Source organism: Saccostrea cucullata, unplaced genomic scaffold (assembly GCF_032062105.1).
Source record: "Saccostrea cucullata isolate Sc308-1 unplaced genomic scaffold, CSIRO_AGI_Scuc_v1 ctg1870, whole genome shotgun sequence".
Classification (NCBI taxonomy): domain Eukaryota; kingdom Metazoa; phylum Mollusca; class Bivalvia; order Ostreida; family Ostreidae; genus Saccostrea; species Saccostrea cuccullata.
The window spans coordinates 1-17,642 of NW_026937553.1; the positions used below are offsets into that span (position 1 = coordinate 1).

Below are 17,642 nucleotides of genomic sequence, written 5' to 3' on the forward strand. Positions count from 1 at the left end.
ATCTGCCCTGAGACCTTTAATGCCTGCACCAAGGGCATCAGTGACCAGTGCTCCCTTATTTAAGGTGGTATAGAAGTGGTAGTAGAACTTCTCCATAGCAATGTTTGGCAGAGACCACATGCTTACTAATACACACTGAGCACCTAGGAACAAAACAAAGAAAGCATAAATTAATCAAAGTCTTGTATTCAAATACATGTGGATTATACAATTCCAAATTCATCTTTTGACAGAAAAGTTCATTATATACATGAAGATGGATTGCTTTTTACATTGAACAAAAGCAATTTCCTTCAGAGCCCCGACTTTTTTGAAGAAGCTTCCACTTACCAGCATTGAGGAAGGCTGATGGCAAAGTAAAGCCAGGAGGAAGACACTCTTTGTATCTGTTAGGACCATATCCAATATTGAGGACCACAATCTTGGCCCTCAGTTTTAGCTGTATGATGTCCTCCAGTGAGAGAATAAAGGAGGACTGCTGAGGAGGACCCTCATGTAACTTCACCTCCCCAGGAGTGAAAACAATGAATCCCTCCTTCCAACAACCATAGGATGCTGTGGAAAATACAGAAGTTGCTCATATTCATTATGTGTCATTTGTAATGCCTTTATCTGTATATTGCAATTAATTCACAGGTTATTTCTCTGTGCTCACCTTCAATATCAATGTTCTACCATCAAACACAAAATTACTTCAGCAATTATTTACCTATATGAATGACTGTAGCATTTTCTATGCTTGATATGAAATTCTCCTTGGTTGCATCTGGTCCTGTGATAGGATGAACATTGAGATAGGAAGCTACAGCACTCAGTTCCCTTTTAGCTGCTGGTAGATATACATTGGCTGGCTTCCATTCACAGTCATAAACAAGAAGTCTGAAAGAAATTGGCAGTGCCATTTTTCAATGTTTAAAAAATATTTCAAAATGCAAAAGAGATAACATATACATCAATTTTCAGACATAAATTTAAGATAATTCATTTTTAGGATAATCAATGACTTACTTTTCAGGGAGTTTTGGATTTCCAAAGACCACACATTTATCTGTATCACAAATCTGCTGGTATGATGTAATACACATGGTAGAGGAAGTGATGTCAGTTCCTGTTGAAGTCCTATTGGTCAAAATTGTGTATGTATGAGCATTCAGCATTTTTTCCATGGGCAGTGGGCTACCAATTTGGGACTGATATTTATTGGCAGTGTTATGAGTTACAATGCCCGGTAAAGGCTTTCTTGGAGAAAACACACCTCTGAGAGATTCTTGAGAAGAAGGGAGTGTACCTTTTAAGTTCATTTCTCCTTTATTGCTTCCTGCTGAAGCAGGCATGCCCAACATTGTAGTCAGAAGTCTAGGGTTAGCTGTTTTCCGTAAGTCATATGAATCATGTGTGTCTTCTTTTTCCACGTCGGGACTGATTGCATTGGTCATTACCATCTGCGCCAGAACTCTGTTCATCCCCCCATTTCTAGTTTGGCTTCTTTCAAAGTCAAGGTCATCTTGGGCTTTCATATAGTTCATTTCATTGTTAATGACTTTTTCCAGAGCAAACAGACTGGGCAATAAAGTCAAATGAAACCTGTCACACAAGTATCTGGCATTCCAGTCTTGGAGGATGCCAAATGGACAGTCATACAAGTTCTTGTCAGGAATAATTATAAGGTGGCTCTTCTGGGGGAGTTTCATAAGAATGTCTTCCACAGGGGCTAAAAGGAGATTAAACAGAATTTTGTTTGGGCTTCCCTCTTCTGACAAGTCTTTGTTTGTTGTGTCTTGTTTCACATCTTTTCCGAGGGCTAAGTTCTTTCTCCTTGTGTACTGTAGTTGAGCATTTCTAATTGGCAAGCAGCGGTCTTCACAAGAATTCTGCATGGTTTTCCAGTCGGGTGTGTTTTTAAGACCATCCAAGCAAATCTGGATCTAAAATGGGATGGAAAACAGTAACCAACTAGACATCTCTGCTTTTATAACATGACATGTGTGGGCATATGTTATATTAGTGGGGGTGAAAGTCAAAGGAATCTCAGATTATAGATTAAAGGGTGGTCATGAAAAAGTGCTTTAATATTAAAAATCAATCACTGAATTTAAGTTCAAATAAAATTTTGACCTTTTAACTTTTAGCTTGATAATTTATCCAGTCATAATTAATAAAGTTAAGTCAATTACCCTATCTTGCATATCTTCCACATCAGCTGACTTCCCAGAGTAGAACCGCACCAAACCACTTCCCGGTACAAACACCCAACTCAGAACTCGGTGGCTGAGAACCGAATAGTAAACCACAGCGGCATTCTGTTCATTGACCAATCGGGACATACGATCCACTGCCCAGAAATCGGTCTGTGGCCCAAAGTTTATGTACGACACAGGGTGTCCCTTGATCTGAGTAATAAAGCGTTTCCTGTATGCTTCAGCATACTGCAAACATTCTTCTTTGTTTCCCATTTTGCATAAGACATTTTGAATACCATCGTAGCATTCTTGGAGCTGGGAATAATATTCTGATGGGCAGTATGTATCTTCATCTCTGTGTTCCCGAATTTTTGTTTCAAATAAAGGAATAAGTTTTTCGAAATATTTCCTAGCTTCCTCAATTTCCATCATTTGTTTTGAGTGTCTTTTGATACAGGCTAGGTTGTAGTGACACATGGTTAAAATATCTACATAATCAAAATCCTCTGCCAGATTGGAAGCTTGTTCATAAAATCCAATGGCATACTGAATCTTTTTCATATCTCTGTAAGCATTGCCAAGTTTACAGAAGGCCATAGATTTAGCTCTGTAGTCTGTTCTTATGCATGAATTTAACATTTGATTGTAATTTTCAACAGCTTTGTCAAAGTCCTCCTTGACCATGTATGTGTCTGCCATCATTTCATAAGCAATGACTAACATTTTGGGATCATTAAATTTTTTGGCCATGGCAATATGCTGTTCATGGTAAGTAATTGATAGTTTCCAATTTCGAATTGCGGCATATACACTTCCTAAACAGCCATATGCCTGAGCCATGCCTTTTTTGTCACCATTCTTTTTGCAGACCCTGAGGTACAAGGAATAATTTTTCAAAGCTTCATTAAAATTTCCCAGAATTTCATTCAACATTCCCGTGTTGTGGTATGACTCTGACTGTGCACGTCCTTCAATACCAAACTTCTCCAGTAGTTTCACATATTTTCGAGCATGTTTTTCAGCATATGCCATGTTTCCAATGGATTTGTAAGCAATACTTAAATTCAAATGAAGTCCACATTGCAACTCTTTTGTCCAAAAATCAGGAAAATTTTCTTCAGACCCAGCCTCTTCTCTGATCTCTGCCTCCAAATCTAACAATTTCTCATAGTACACAATGGCCTGATGGGTATCTTTAATTTCCAAATATAATGTAGCAATGTTAACCAATGATTTTGTCTGGTATATCTGCTCATGGGTAGCCATGGCTGTGCTGAGACATTCTTGGTACAAGTTAATTGCTTGTTCATTCTTCCTTAGGGCCGAGAAGGAATTTGCCATTGTTAGAAGCACTCTCATTGTTATTCCTTTCTGGTTTGTTTCAAACTTTTGAGCTGCCTCTAGAATCTTGATAGTTAGCTCATATTTCTTGCTTTGGAATAAACAGACTCCAACCTCACTTAGCTTCTTGTAGGGGTCCATTCCTAAAAAAAATATAACACAGAGTGGTTGTAAACAGGTGAAAACATCTGCAAAATCAATTGAATCAAACTGGCATTCTATTGTTCATGTTCTAAACACAATACAATTTTCTTCAAATACCAGAATTATAAACAAATGAATATAACCATCTATAAATCATTCAAATCAATATGAATTAAAATAGTGCATGTTATTCTAAAATATGTACAACATGAATGGAATTATATCAAACTCAGTTATATGCAAACTGCTAGTCACAATAAAACATGTACTTATAACCTTATTATTTTTCACATTCAATAAAACCTTTCTGTGTACCTTTGATCTTTCTGAGGACATCTGGGGGTATTTCACAGAAGAATGTGGACACAGTAGCTATACTAGTGGTCAGTTCATCAGCACTCTGAGGGTCAAGGTCAAGAGCTGTCAAGAAGGCATTCAAGGCTTCTCCAGGTCTGTCCAGTTCATGTAAGGTCATTCCTAAGAACCTGAAAGCCTGCCATACAAAGGTGGGGATTAAAACTAATGTTTAAAATGTAATATTTTAATTTAACTGAATCAAATTTTGAATATATGTGATTCAAAAGGACTACTATACAGAGTTTACATCAATCGTTCAGTAATAAATTCATATTTTCAAAAAGAGACATTTTAAGGTATCTTTACATAATCAAGGTTTGAATCAATTCATTATTAAAGCTACGAATGGGTACTAGCAGCTGCAGATATATGTATAGCTCACCGACAGGTTTTTAAAAAAGCCATGCATCTTATTCCATTTAGTAGTGTTTTCTATTTAGAGATTTTGGCAGAACACAGAATCCGCTAAATCAAGTACATTGCTAAATGTCTTGTATATTATATTTTATATCTAGCACAATTAGAAATCGCTAAATCAGATTTACACTAACTTGATGAAAAATTCATTTCTGCCATATATCGTAGATGCCAAATATAATACATTTACAGCATTATTTACTACAGACTAGTGAGCTATAGGTCTGCAGTTAGGGAATTTAAGATGTTTGCTCAGTACTATATATACACTACATTTAATCGTAATTTACCTTTGCACTGTCTGAATCCAGTGAAATCCAGTATTCTGCATCTTTGTGTGCCCTTTTAAAATCTTTCATTTCAATAAAAGCGAGTATTCTGGCATTTAAAACCTCAACATTTTTATCATCAATTTCTAGAGCTTCATCGTAGTGCTTGATGGCTTCATTAAAGTCTCGAATCTGCATTGCTTTGTTTCCCATTTCAGTTAGTGATTTCATCTGAAGGTGAAAAAGATAAAATTATTAAGCATAAGAAAAATTTCAATTTTCATATGATGGGGCTTTTTTTCATTTCATAATTTATTTAATTATCAAGGACTGTTTTGTGTTTGAATATATATGCAGTAAAATATATTCTAACATGGAAATCAGAAAAAAATTAAATTATTACAATATGAAAAAAAGAAAAAATTCACAAGAAAAATTCACAAGTGATCAATAGTTAACCTCATTTATTTCTTCAGCCTCTGAGATAGGCTCACTGCTCCCCTCAGCAAGACTCGCCATACTGAAGCTATGGCTCAGTCCCTGGGAGGAAAAATGAGATGGCCTCTCCGTCATTTTTCTAGAATTCCTTTAGATGGTGTCAACTTTTGTTTACATTTTTGCTGAAACTTGTCTTTACAATCTGTATAATTAAAATAAAAGAATATGTCAAATCTTGCTTCTAAAATAAGGCGGTTCAAAAATCTGAAGTCAAGAAATTAGGCTATATATGTTGATCTTCATATAGGCCTATTTAAGTTCTTGAGCCTGTGTGGCGCAATGGTTTGAGTGTCTGCTCTAGAGCCGCAAAGTAAGGAGTTGATCCTTACATCGCAGGTTTGAATCCCACTGTGGGACGTGGAGACCGGTCCTTCAGATGAGAGCGCATAAACCGAGGTCCCAGGACACAGCAGGTGCTGGCATGAGAAAGATCCCTACCTGCTCAATGGCCCTGAGTGCCAAGTAAGGACAAAATTTGAAGATCTCCACCGGCAAGTGGTAGTGTCTCCATATGAGTGAAAAATTCTCGAGAGGGTCGTTAAACAACATACAATCAATCAACATGATCAATGATTCCATCCTTAATTAATGCAGATGCAAATTTGTGTATCCACTTAGTTTTATTTTATTAGATCGACATATAATTGTGGCGAAGGATATCGGAAGATTATGTCATTTGACATTTTGAAGAAAGGGTTTTATTGTCAATATGAATGCGAAACAGCTAAGTGGGAAAGGTAGGTTTCACGAGTGCCCCCCCCCCCTTTCCTAATCGACTAGTGAGTAGTCTACTTCATGCAGAATTGGTAGAAATTGATAGGTTCATGCCTATATCTGATATATGAATTTAATTTATATGAAAACATTGATGCATTACCAACTATTGAAGCAATACGTACGATACAAAACTTATCATCCAACAGCCAAAGTGCGCGAAGGCAAAACCGGATGAAGTGGTAACTAATCACAACAAAGATTTGCTAACTCGCGCTACAGTCTATTTATGATTTTAAAATCAATTTTTTTCAAAACAATATCAAAGTATACACATCATGTTTTATTTCAGGTTAACATATGATTAATATTTTACCATAGAAATTCATTTTAATCATCAAATAAACCGCATTTTGATGATAGCACAAAGCATGTTAACATGGAGTGTTTTTGGTTTGAATTACCAAGCACCTGTTAGCCGAAAGGTAAAATCTGACGTTTTCACGGTTTGGACTTTTTTCCTTAACGTACAGGAGAACAAAACAGTTCAAGGATACTGTCTCTCTTCCGAATAACAAATATATTAAGTAGGTTTATAGTTCTTATAATAAAAATACTCTTTTGATGAACTTTTTCATAAACACAACAACATAAAAAGTGCATAGACAACATTTTAATAGACAATAAATACTAGAATATTGGCAAGAGATTAGTAAACACTACTGTCGAAAAATTACACGAAAAGTGCTGCATCAAAATCTCTCATAGCTCTGAAGATTAATTGTATTATATTTATTTATTAGTGAACGTATTCTCTTCACAATTTAAGTGATATTTACAACTCATTACCAGTACCTGGTACAGTATAACCATATTTTAATCAACATGTAGCTATGGAACATGATTTTTAAAAGCACTTCTCAGATTAAAAAACAATGCTTTATATTTAAGAGCCTTCAAAACCATTTCCAAAACAATTTCATTTTTTAAAATCGGTTGAAAAATAAAGAAGTTATGATAATTTTGGTTTTTATGTTTTCACATGACTTAAAACATAAATTGTTGCCATTTTTAAAAAAAATCAAAGGGACAAAATCTATTAAGCTGCTGTTCTTAATTTAATGCAAAGTTCTTTACAATTACTACATAAACAAAAAAATATGTATTTGAATTGTTTCCTAGTGTATATTATATATTTATAACATGAAAATCAAATATTGTACGGTTGCCAGAACTTTTAAGTTTGAAATGTAGTAACCGTTTTCATCATTCTAAATAGAAACTTAAAACATATCATGATCAGATAGTTTGTAATTACATGATTTATTTGTATTCATGTTCAAGAAGATAAACATGATAAATGACTGAATTCTAAGTCCAATAATTTCTCATTAACCTACTTTAAATATACACTACATATGTTGTTCCTCTGATAGTCTGTTATGTGCAAAGTTCTCCTTGATTAATTGCACTGTATTTTCTAAATTAAATTTGAATTATTGTTGATATATTTTTATGAAGTAAATCCAATTGATCTGTACTAGTGTAGTTTGATATGGATAAGCTTGGCTTGAAAAGGGGGGGATGTAACGATCTTCATGTGTACATGGAATTACTGTATTAAGTAACTTATCATTTCTTGAGTGTGTATATGTGTATTTAGAAGACCATCTGTAATTTTCAATGAAATTCAATATAAAAAGTGAAAAGCCAACACTGTTATATGCTGAATACCCCCCCCCCCCTTCTGGTATGATCATCACCACTGTACGTCACCTAACACAGTCAAAAAAACTAAATTGTTGAAAGCAAGATATTCACATGGTGTGTCATTTTGCACCCTATTTAATAGGATCCTGACACACCTTATCAGGCTAAAATAGTCCATGTCATAAAACATGATTTGGTGTTGAATACAAGGATTTAAAATAATTTTTAAGTAAAATTCTCATAGAAATTACTTTACTGTTTCATAAAAATCGGGTCTTTTGGGTGTATATTCTGAAATTCATTTTTTTCTCGAGAAAGAAATATTTCGATCATTATTATTTTTTTCTCATGAAAATGATGCAATTAATTGATTTTCATCGATATACACTAGCAGTAATACTTCAAGAAGGTTTCTGAAAAAAATTTAAGACTGTATATGTCATCGTCTCACTGTATCAGCCCGTAATACACTACCACCCTTTTGTTTTATTTTTTACACCATTTTTTGACAACAAAATTTTGTCAAATTTTGGAGTTATTGCCCTTTGCTTTTCCATTGCTACAACATGATCAATATTCCTTGAACTTCTAGTGGTTCAGTATTCTTTAAATAGTGTTTCCTTTATATCTCTGATCAAATTTACCGAGCATTAAAGCAAATTCATTATTTACACATCCATTATTTACGAAAAGTTTTAGTGATTCTTAATTGTTGAAATTCAATTATTGATTGATGTATTGTGTAACAATGTTTGAACTTCTTCATACTTCGTAGAGTTATAGATTAGCAAAGACAAAAATTCAGCATCTGTTCATAACACACCATCTAGAGTTCATAGAAAAAAAGGTCAACTGAAAAATATCTACCTAATCCCGGCTTATTATTCTGACTTTCCAGAATGCACGGGGATTCGGTTAAATTATGATGTCTCTGTGACTAAAATGATTCTTGTGCATCAGTAAATTTTATTTTTATAGAATGGAAGAGGAGGAACCTATGGATATTTCTGGGGAAGAGAGAGACTACTTCAGTGCAAAAACTTTGCCAAGCAGATTTACTGAAAGTTTAGAGAATTGGAATTTGAATGCCACTGTATGTTCTTCTTCCCCAACCAGAAGTGAGACCAGACATATTGGAAGATCAATATCTATTGATGTAATAAGAAACAGAAAAGACAAAACTGTGTTTACTGGATTTCAGAGAACAATTAGTGAAGACCTAAGTGGTAATAATTCTATTAGAAGTTTAACGTCTAAGAAACGGCACAGCTTGAGTGGACCATTACCGAAAAAACCCAGACTCCTTGGCCCTGGGCATCCAGATTATAAACCAGAAACAGGAAAACAAAAGGAAAAGCCTTCATTATTCAGAAACACTAAAGGAAAATTCATCCTCTGGGCTATTTTGATAGGACTTTGTTTTGCTGGAAAACTTTATCTATCGCAAACTGTGTGTGAATTGTTTGTGGACATTCCAAATCTCGAAAGAAATTTTGACAGTTTTCTGTTTGGGCAGCACATAGCAAGGAATGTTTCTATATCCACATTCTCACAATACTGGGAGCAGTCCTTAAAAACAAATCATTCTCATTTGAAACCTATTATTTTCTCTTTCCATGGATGGACAGGAGTAGGGAAAAATTTTGTGACAAAAATAATTTTGAATTCATTACACACTCGTCATACAAAAATGTTCTTAGTTCCTATGCATTTTCCTTCATCCACCATTCCGTCTTACGCAAAAGACATTATAAAGTCAGTAAGAAAACATATCAGGGATTGTCGATTCAATGTCTTCATTTTTGACGAAATGGATAAAGCTCCTCCTTCTTTGATTAAAGGACTAAAATCAGTATTGATTTCACTGAAAAAGAAGGAGTTTGACAGGCAATGGATAGTTTTCATTTTCCTCAGCAACTCAAAAGGAACAGAAATTAACAACTTCCTTTTCACTGAAATAGCAGCAGGAAGAAAAAGAGATGATTTGACCTACGAAGAAATTGTTTCTCTTTTGCATCGAAATTCAGAAAAAGAGTGGTATCACGAACTACACAAAGAAAATCTCATTGATATTTATGTGCCATTTTTACCGCTGAACAAAACTCATGTTGAGCAATGCATCAAGCAAGATCTACGCCAGAAAAAGAGAGTGCCATCAAACGACTTAGTGCAGAAAATTGTCAAAGAGATGAGTTTTTTCCATCCAGCTGGCAGCCGTGTGGAGTACTCACTTACTGGGTGTAAAAGGGTTCATGATAAAGTTGATTTACATATAACATCAGTTGACTGACCAATTTCATTATTTTTCATTTTATTAAAATCTTAAAAAAGAAAGAAAAAAAGCAAGAGGTGAATTTGGAAATTTATTTTTTGTACATATAAAGATGGTTTTATCATATTTATAAAATGAATATCATGTACACATTACACAACATTTTTGAGTTTCTAGTGAATGAATAAAGATAATTGAAAATCTTCATATTAAAGATTTTTTTTTACGAAAAATTCAATTTTTAATTAAACAGCCTTTAATAATCATTTAAGAGGAAGGCCAAGTCTCTCCTTAAGGCTTCGATTTCTTTGCTCTGAAAAAATAGAATGGAAAATGGTCTCTTTTTTAATTTTCAATATTCTTGTACCTGTACTTGGTGTATATTGCAATTTAAAAGTTACAGGTTAAAGTACAAGTAGTTAAAAGTTCTATTCTGGTTGGAAAGGGAATCAATTTTACCTGTTTAGATACTTCCAACTCAAGAGATGCTAATCTGTTCTTTGTGGATTCTTCAGAATTCTAAAATAATGAAACCAATGGTAGAAAACTATTATTGTCTAAAAAGTAAAATTCATTGATCAAATTTTTTTTTTAAGTTCACATCTGACATTTTTATTCCATCACTCTCAATCCAATAGGAAACTAACCTCATTTCTTTTAACTTTCTTTTGTATAAGCCTGAAAAAGAATGTTGATAACTTTTAAGAACATATTTTGGCAATTATTTTGATTAACTTGGAATTTTGTCTTAATAGATAAGTAACAGAAACATATTGAACTTCTTTGTTTCAATGAAGACTTCTTTGTTTCAATATGTGAAGAACTGAATAAGCGAAAAATATATTTCAAAAATTTAACAAAATAAAAGATTTTGTACTATGTGCAGTGAGCTCACATAATGGTAACCCCCCCCCCCTTGGTCCCAAATGAGTATCATGGAAAAGTTCAATTTTTGCTTTGGGAATATTCAAATATCTATCCAATCAAAATTTAAAGAAGGTGCACAATTGCGGTATATAGATATGATTCTGTGATAGCCTCCTTAAAATTTATTCAGTGGTACATATCAGTAGCTTATAAATGGAAAATCTCCAATACTTTAGGAAGAATGGCGATGTCCATGTTTGTTATATATACAAATATAAAAAAAAAGGTGCACTATGTAATAACATTTGGCGGGAGTTTCCCTAAATTGCATATAGTGATATGAGGTACACATCTCTTACCGTGACTCCTCCTATACCACTGAATATAGTCTAATGAAACCCTCTCAGAATCTTCATTACATAGTCCCAGTATGCACCACTGATATTACGTGTTGATAATTAAAGATACACGGAGAAGGGGGGATCCATAGCAAAATATAGACTTTGATATTCTTTTATAATTAAAAGATAACCATCTCTTATTCACAACTCCTCTTATACCATACGAATTGAATTTACCGAGACTTTCAAAGAATCTTTATTACAAAGTGACATTGTGCGCCTCCTTTGCTACATATGCTCTGATGGATAGTTATATATTTGGGATATTCTGTGGGGAAAAAAGGAACTTGACATTTTATACTCATGCTTGAGCAGGGGTATCAGTGTGGGCTCAGTGTTCATGGTACCTCTTAAGTTTATTTTAAATATTTTCTTAACATTACTCAAGGCATCTAGAATAAAATCGGTGAACCGATTAAAATTAACATAAATATGGTCATGATTAGTACTATAAGATATTAATGTATTTTGTTTTATGTTTATTAACTATTTTTTTGGATTATATACAGTGTATTCATTATGCATTAGGAAAGAAGAAAACGGATATACAATAAAACACGAAATCATTTGTACAGGGAAATCATATTTAAATTCTCCCTACTCAACATCCATCCTTCAACTTCGCTGCCTCTTACAAATCTTACCGTTTTCGGTACATTTCTTTGACCTTTCTTTCAAATTGATGTAGCTTCTTTTTGAACCCAGCTTGTTTTCGATATTTGTCATACGGATCACCAGATGTCAAATATACTTTAAAAATAAAAAAAAAAAATAATGCTTTAAAATTTATGCAAATTCATGCACTTTTATGAAAGATTTAAATAAAACTAAGATGTCTTGTATATGTACCGTTCATTATAAATTCTTAAAATATTCTTACCTTAACTTTTTTTCAAAGTTCAAAAGTCTTAAAATTAACGGAAAATTGTTTCTTTTTTTAAAAGCAAATATTTAAATTACCAGTTTTGATAAGTAGAAGACCCTTCACGAAATCTCCATTTTTGGAGTTTACACTGTCACCAATATCATCTGATTTTCTACATTTACACTTCAGTATCCATCCAATACAGTACACAATAGTGTGGGGTATGATCAACACAAGGAATGGGGGAGGGAGGAGGGGTTTAGACTCGTATTCAGTTATGAGTTCATTGTAATTGTAGATCCAATGCATGTAACTAACATCCTGGACTTTTCTATATGTGTCACTGTAAGTAAAAGATAAAAATTATTTTAAATACATTATTTTATTGCGCAGGGATTTGATTTGGATCACTGGATTCGTTGATACAATTACCTAGTGTGACTGACTTTGGACTACTTATAAAATGGTTGCTTTTTTCCTAACTAATTATGAGCAATAATATATATTTTATTGAGAATTACAAAATATAGAGCATTTTTCTAAAATGGATATTATAGAAAATTTAACAACTATATTTTGTATAATTATTCATTAACCCATAAATACAAAAGTGAAAATTTATAATATCCATCTAAATTTTACAAATTAATGCATATCAGAGTAAATAGATCGGCAAATTTTACGGTATCTGCGGGGTGACTTACTTGAACATGGCAATAAGAACGTTGAGTAACAGCACTACACTGAGGAGAGCAAAGAATCCCCGTATGTAAGGCACTACGGCCACGCCTAGAGCAGAGGGACAGGGGGATGTCGAGCTTTCACACTGAGATCCGTCAACTTAAAAAAAACAGTGAGTATTTGAAATGAATTTAAACAAATTTCGGAGAAAAAAAACAGTCAGTTGCAAGCACAGGATATGTGGATAAAAATCAAGCTGTCAACTTAAGTATTTGATAAGCACCTAAACTTGTTGAAATAAATAATTTGAAGAAGAACTCATATATTTCCTGAAAGTGCTTGAGTGTATTATTCAAGCTGGCATTGAAAGGACATGGCGCATTACAATTTTTTTTCAAAATACGATTTATGTAAAATGCTTACATTCCTCTAAATTGTTCTCTCCATAGAGTATCCAGTATCCACTCATAAGTACCCTCTCTACCAGGCCGTAGCTGAGGGTTGAGTCGTGATAAAGTAAGCTGTAATCAGCAATGGAGAATCCAAGAATGAACACAAACAAGATCACCATGAATGGTATCAAGTCATCAACGAACTGAAATGAACCAAAATGAAAGGTATAAGATTTCTGAGCAAAATAAGTCAGAATTATAGTATACCACAATAGCGAGCCATAGTGCAGAATTTTTTTGAGTGAGATCATCAACACAATTACCATTTTTCCAATCATAACTAGTTTAGGTCCAAGATTTCTTGACACAGCCGTCAGAGCAAGCACCCTTAGTGTAAATAAAGTGACATCAATTGCAAGAGCAACTCTGGATATATCAAGTATTTCAACTAATTTCAGGACAATTCCAACCACAAAACACACAATACAACAAATGTCATTCAGGTTCCACCACCTAAAATGACTCCGGAGGTAGGTAACATATTTGATCCCTGAAGATGGTATCATCTATATTAAAAAAAGAAAGCTTTTTCTCGTTTTTTTTTTTTTAATTTTGTTTTTAGCAGTGAAAATTTTAGATTCTTGTTTGAGAATCTAAATTTTTACTGTTAAAAACCAAAAGTATTTTTAAAAAAAAACATCAAAGGGTAAAAAAAAACTTTAAAAAAAAATAGTTTGGCATTTCATTAAGTACTTGTCGAATTTCTTCTGTCGTGTAGCACACAATGTAGAGAATAAGGTAATAGTCTAATCCACTCAGTCCTGAAGAGAAGTCCACCAATAATTCATAGGAAAGAAGCAGGACAAAAATGATGTATGGTATCTATTATCGAGGTAAAATATCATATAAATTCAAATATTAAATTTTTAGATAAATGGTTTAATGATCACAATGTCTTGGTGTATTTCAATTAGAAATTTATATATTTGCTTCACTAAGCTTTATTTTATTGGATATCATTTCAATGATTAATCAAACAGCTTTTCTAAAAACCTATGATAAAAAACTTTTCTAAAAAAAGTTAAAATATGTACTCACGAAGAGAAATATACATTTGATGACAGGTACGTTAAAATCGCTGACAACTCTGGTTACAAAGTTTATGTTCACCACCCTATTAAGGAAAGAAATGTTATCTTTTTTTTTTTTTGGTCATAAATTTTGGAAAAAAAGAACTTTACTTCCAGCATGCCTGAAAAATACTTACAACGCAACAGGAAGTGCAAACGGGAAAATGGCTAGAATAAGCAGAGGTAGAAACAATTTCTAAAACAAAAAGCAGCATGTTAATTTATGTATAATTCATGTTATCTCCTTATATGGTGTATTTCATTTGATTATATTTTATCTCTATTATAAAGCAAAGATTGATTAAATATAATATTCGTCCTTTTATTTACCAGTAATTGTAACTTTTTAGATGTACACTCCCCTATCCATTTTCTATGAAGCACGTCTCTAACCGACCGATGTCTGAAGAATTCAGTCTTGTGGAGTTTGTATGCCACTGACAGGTAATCTTCTGGTTTCATTAAAAGCAGTAATTCCGTAAACAGCTTTGGATCCTTTGTCCTCTCCTCTGTTTCTTCAACATTGTTACAGTCTTCCATTGCATTGATACCGCTAAGGACTTCCACTGAGAAATCATGGTATTGATAGCATTCATTTAAAAGATTGGTAGCATGGCTGATGAATTTTCTGAAGGAAATGAAATGATTATGATATTTAAAACAATATTTTGCTTAAATAATGATAAAAAGGTTATACGTATTAATGTCTTAACATGCAATAAGAGATACTTTGATTAGTAACAGAGCTTGCATGAATTTGAACCTTATCCAAAAAGAGTTGGAAAACATTTCTTTTTCTTTTTTTTTTTTGGATAGAATTGAACTAAGTGTTTTAATAATATTTCAACTCGAATTGATTGTAAAGCTAACCTAAAGAACTTTTTTTTTCATAAGTAGAGAAGGAAACATTCTTACTCAGAAGTCAACTGAATTTTTTCTAAAGTCTTAGATCCGTAAACAATGTGTTTCAAACCATCAAGAAGAGCACAAGCCACGAAACATTCTCGTATTGTCATCTGTATTAAATGCAAAACGAAATTATTACTCTTCTGAATCAAGTCTGTAATCAGTGAGAAATGTCGATCTAAAATTTGTTTTTTTTCTTTTGTACCTGTTTTGATCTCACCCAAAATGACTTGGTCACACTTGTCTGTTCAGAAACAAGATACCAAATAAAAATGTCCAGGTGTGTGGGTTGATGGGGGTCTAATCCATTTACTATCGGAATTCTTTTTTGCTCTGTGTGATGAACACTTCTCATTACTTTTCCTTTATCATTCTGCAGTTTAGAGGTAGCTAACAAATAAATAAAACATATATTTTTGGACTGGTTGTTACATGTATGGCCACAAAATTGCAGGAAATCGTTTATTTCAAAAAACTATATTATTATAAATAGACCCCAGGTTTATGAATCTCTGAAATATACTCACGAAGTTCGATAAGTTTAAGAATGTCGGATTGAATTCTTTGTAAGAGTTTCTTAAACACTACATTTATACCATAAAATGATAGATTCTGAAAAAGAAATCATGTTTAAATGAAGGTGTAAGGTTCCGATTTCAGCATCAATAGATTTGTAAAAAGATTATTAAAAATGTAATTAATGTTTACCTTTGATTTTAATGAAGATTTGATTTGAGCTTCGTCTGGAAGCTACATAGGAAAAATTTAACCAAAGTAAAATAAATAATTATATAAAAGAAATCTGAAAAAGAAGAAAACACTTTGATATCTCCTCATTATTACATATGTTTAACCGAAAAGATTCTTACCCTGCCATAGAGATATAATATATCTTCCCAAGTTAGTCGGGCGAGGAGTTTTTCTCCTAGATTTTCTTTCTGATATTCATAATCGCACAGGAGATCACAAAACAGTTGGGGTCCCCTCTCTATTATCCTGCAGCCCAGGACACGGGATGATACCTACAGAAGAGTATTGAACATGTTATAGTTTGGTTTTTATTTAGTGGTAAGAAAATATTTCTTTCATTTGTATTTATCAAAATATTGAAACACTTCTTCCAAACATGAAATTGGTTTTATACCTCTAAGAATTTAAAAAAAATAATGAAAATCCTGTTGCATTAAACGAGGGAAAATATATCTTACTAAACAAAACAAAAGTAAAACTCCAATTATTATTTCAAAGTACATGTACATGTATCTACTTACGTACCATTTTATCCATATCAGAATCTGAAAATAAATCTCAATTTTATTTCATTGTATACCGGGTATGTTGAATGGCAAAACACGTGCTTTCATCATGAAAATAAATTTTAATTTCATTCATATCAGATCCTATAATCAAAATCATACATTAGGAAATATATATTACCAAGAAAAGCAGCTCGTGTGATGTGGACTCCTAAGAAATCCAAATTCTGACAAACTTGAAAAAGATCACTTTGTGACTTCATTTCGTCAATTAAGTCAGAGAGAATGGATATAGCTTCCACTAAGTCATTCTCCAACGTGAAGATAGATCGTAGGAGTGGTTTATCAGGTAATATTTTTTCCTTTGATTTAATTGTTGCTCCTGTACCATTGAGTCGTTCATGTATCACTAAAAGAACATCTGCAATGCCTCCACTTCCCTATAAAGAATATTATTTTTACATTAACTAGTAAATTAAAATGAAACAAGAAATCTTGTGTTTACATGCTTCAAAAGTAACAAAAACATTTCGATCCTTCATCCACTCCAACAAATCGTTTTTTGATCTTATGGCATATGATCCCATCTATGATGCTTTAAAGAATATGTCAGTGTTTGCTATGCTCCCGACTTTCATTGTTTCAATCTTAATGATTAACATTTGAATACTGTTGCATTATCTCCACATTTAATCAAACAATAACATGAATAACTCTCACCTTTACGATTACAAAGGGAATCTTTTTAAGGTATGCCAGCTTGATTTGCTCCAGGGTCTGCAACCCCCCACCGTAGACAACTATAACAAGGGGAGTGGTCTCATTCGTTGGTGTACGAGGGTCTATGATACATGCAAAAGAAGTTCAGAAATTAATCTTTTCTCAAAAATATAAAGTGAAATTATTGATAGTGACTTCTACTTATTGTCTTTTTAGTGGTATGTTCTAAGACCGATTATTTGGCATAAATAGTTAAAAATAACCATTCTGACTATATTTACAATGAAAATGGAGAACGATATGAATAAATTAATCCATGCATATGGGTCCTCCTGACTCAACCCTTACCTTTCTGAAGTAGAATTTGAATGGCTGTGATATCTAATGACGCCCCATCTCGAATTGCTATCAAGCTGCCGTTAGCAGTATCAAGTATATTTTCTTTCATTTCCAGATCCTACACAAATGAATTGCCAAGTTTGAATAGATATTACCGAGTACTTTCAAATCAAATTTAAACAA

General features: G+C 33.1%; 3 protein-coding genes across 4 annotated transcripts; 1 reads left to right on the forward strand and 2 right to left on the reverse strand.

Moving 5' to 3' along the window:
* Nucleotides 1-6: 6 nt before the first annotated feature.
* LOC134248378 (tetratricopeptide repeat protein 28-like) lies at nt 7-6,154 on the reverse strand (the record flags this gene model as incomplete). Its single annotated transcript, XM_062730783.1, has 9 exons — nt 6,106-6,154; nt 5,168-5,348; nt 4,730-4,939; nt 3,981-4,158; nt 2,175-3,664; nt 1,009-1,925; nt 710-879; nt 331-555; nt 7-143 (listed from the first exon to the last, which is right to left on the reverse strand). Coding segments are annotated over exons 2-9 (3,441 nt in total), but the record flags the coding sequence as incomplete, so codon positions are not given.
* Nucleotides 6,103-10,025, forward strand: LOC134248379 (torsin-1A-like). Of its 2 annotated transcripts, none has more exons than XM_062730785.1 (2): nt 6,103-6,162; nt 8,609-10,025. In XM_062730785.1, exon 2 carries the CDS (start codon nt 8,610-8,612, stop codon nt 9,918-9,920), a length of 1,311 nt encoding a protein of 436 aa, XP_062586769.1. In that variant the 5' UTR covers nt 6,103-6,162; nt 8,609; the 3' UTR covers nt 9,921-10,025. The 2 variants fall into 2 exon arrangements, with proteins under 2 accessions (XP_062586769.1, XP_062586768.1); XM_062730784.1 differs by lacking the exon at nt 6,103-6,162 and adding an exon at nt 6,428-6,507.
* A 117-nt stretch (nt 10,026-10,142) lies between these two features.
* Nucleotides 10,143-14,860, reverse strand: LOC134248380 (transient receptor potential cation channel subfamily M member 1-like). Its single transcript, XM_062730786.1, has 12 exons — nt 14,569-14,860; nt 14,376-14,434; nt 14,207-14,282; nt 13,862-13,990; nt 13,432-13,674; nt 13,140-13,311; nt 12,740-12,875; nt 12,131-12,378; nt 11,815-11,920; nt 10,550-10,580; nt 10,362-10,421; nt 10,143-10,215 (listed from the first exon to the last, which is right to left on the reverse strand). Exons 1-12 carry the CDS (start codon nt 14,776-14,778, stop codon nt 10,159-10,161), a joined length of 1,527 nt encoding a protein of 508 aa, XP_062586770.1. The 5' UTR covers nt 14,779-14,860; the 3' UTR covers nt 10,143-10,158.
* Between the last annotated feature and the right edge of the window lie 2,782 nt (nt 14,861-17,642).

Excerpts from the sequence above, each read along its gene's own strand:
- LOC134248379 (XM_062730785.1), top strand. The coding sequence starts at position 8,610 with ATGGAAGAGGAGGAACCTATGGATATTTCTGGGGAAGAGAGAGACTAC.
- LOC134248380 (XM_062730786.1), bottom strand. The coding sequence starts at position 14,778 with ATGGAAGACTGTAACAATGTTGAAGAAACAGAGGAGAGGACAAAGGAT. Across the intron at positions 14,435-14,568 it reads CTAAAAAGTTACAATTACTG|AAATTGTTTCTACCTCTGCT; the intron begins GTAAATAAAAGG and ends TTTTTGTTTTAG. Across the intron at positions 12,379-12,739 it reads GTTCTTATTGCCATGTTCAA|TGACACATATAGAAAAGTCC; the intron begins GTAAGTCACCCC and ends TTTTACTTACAG.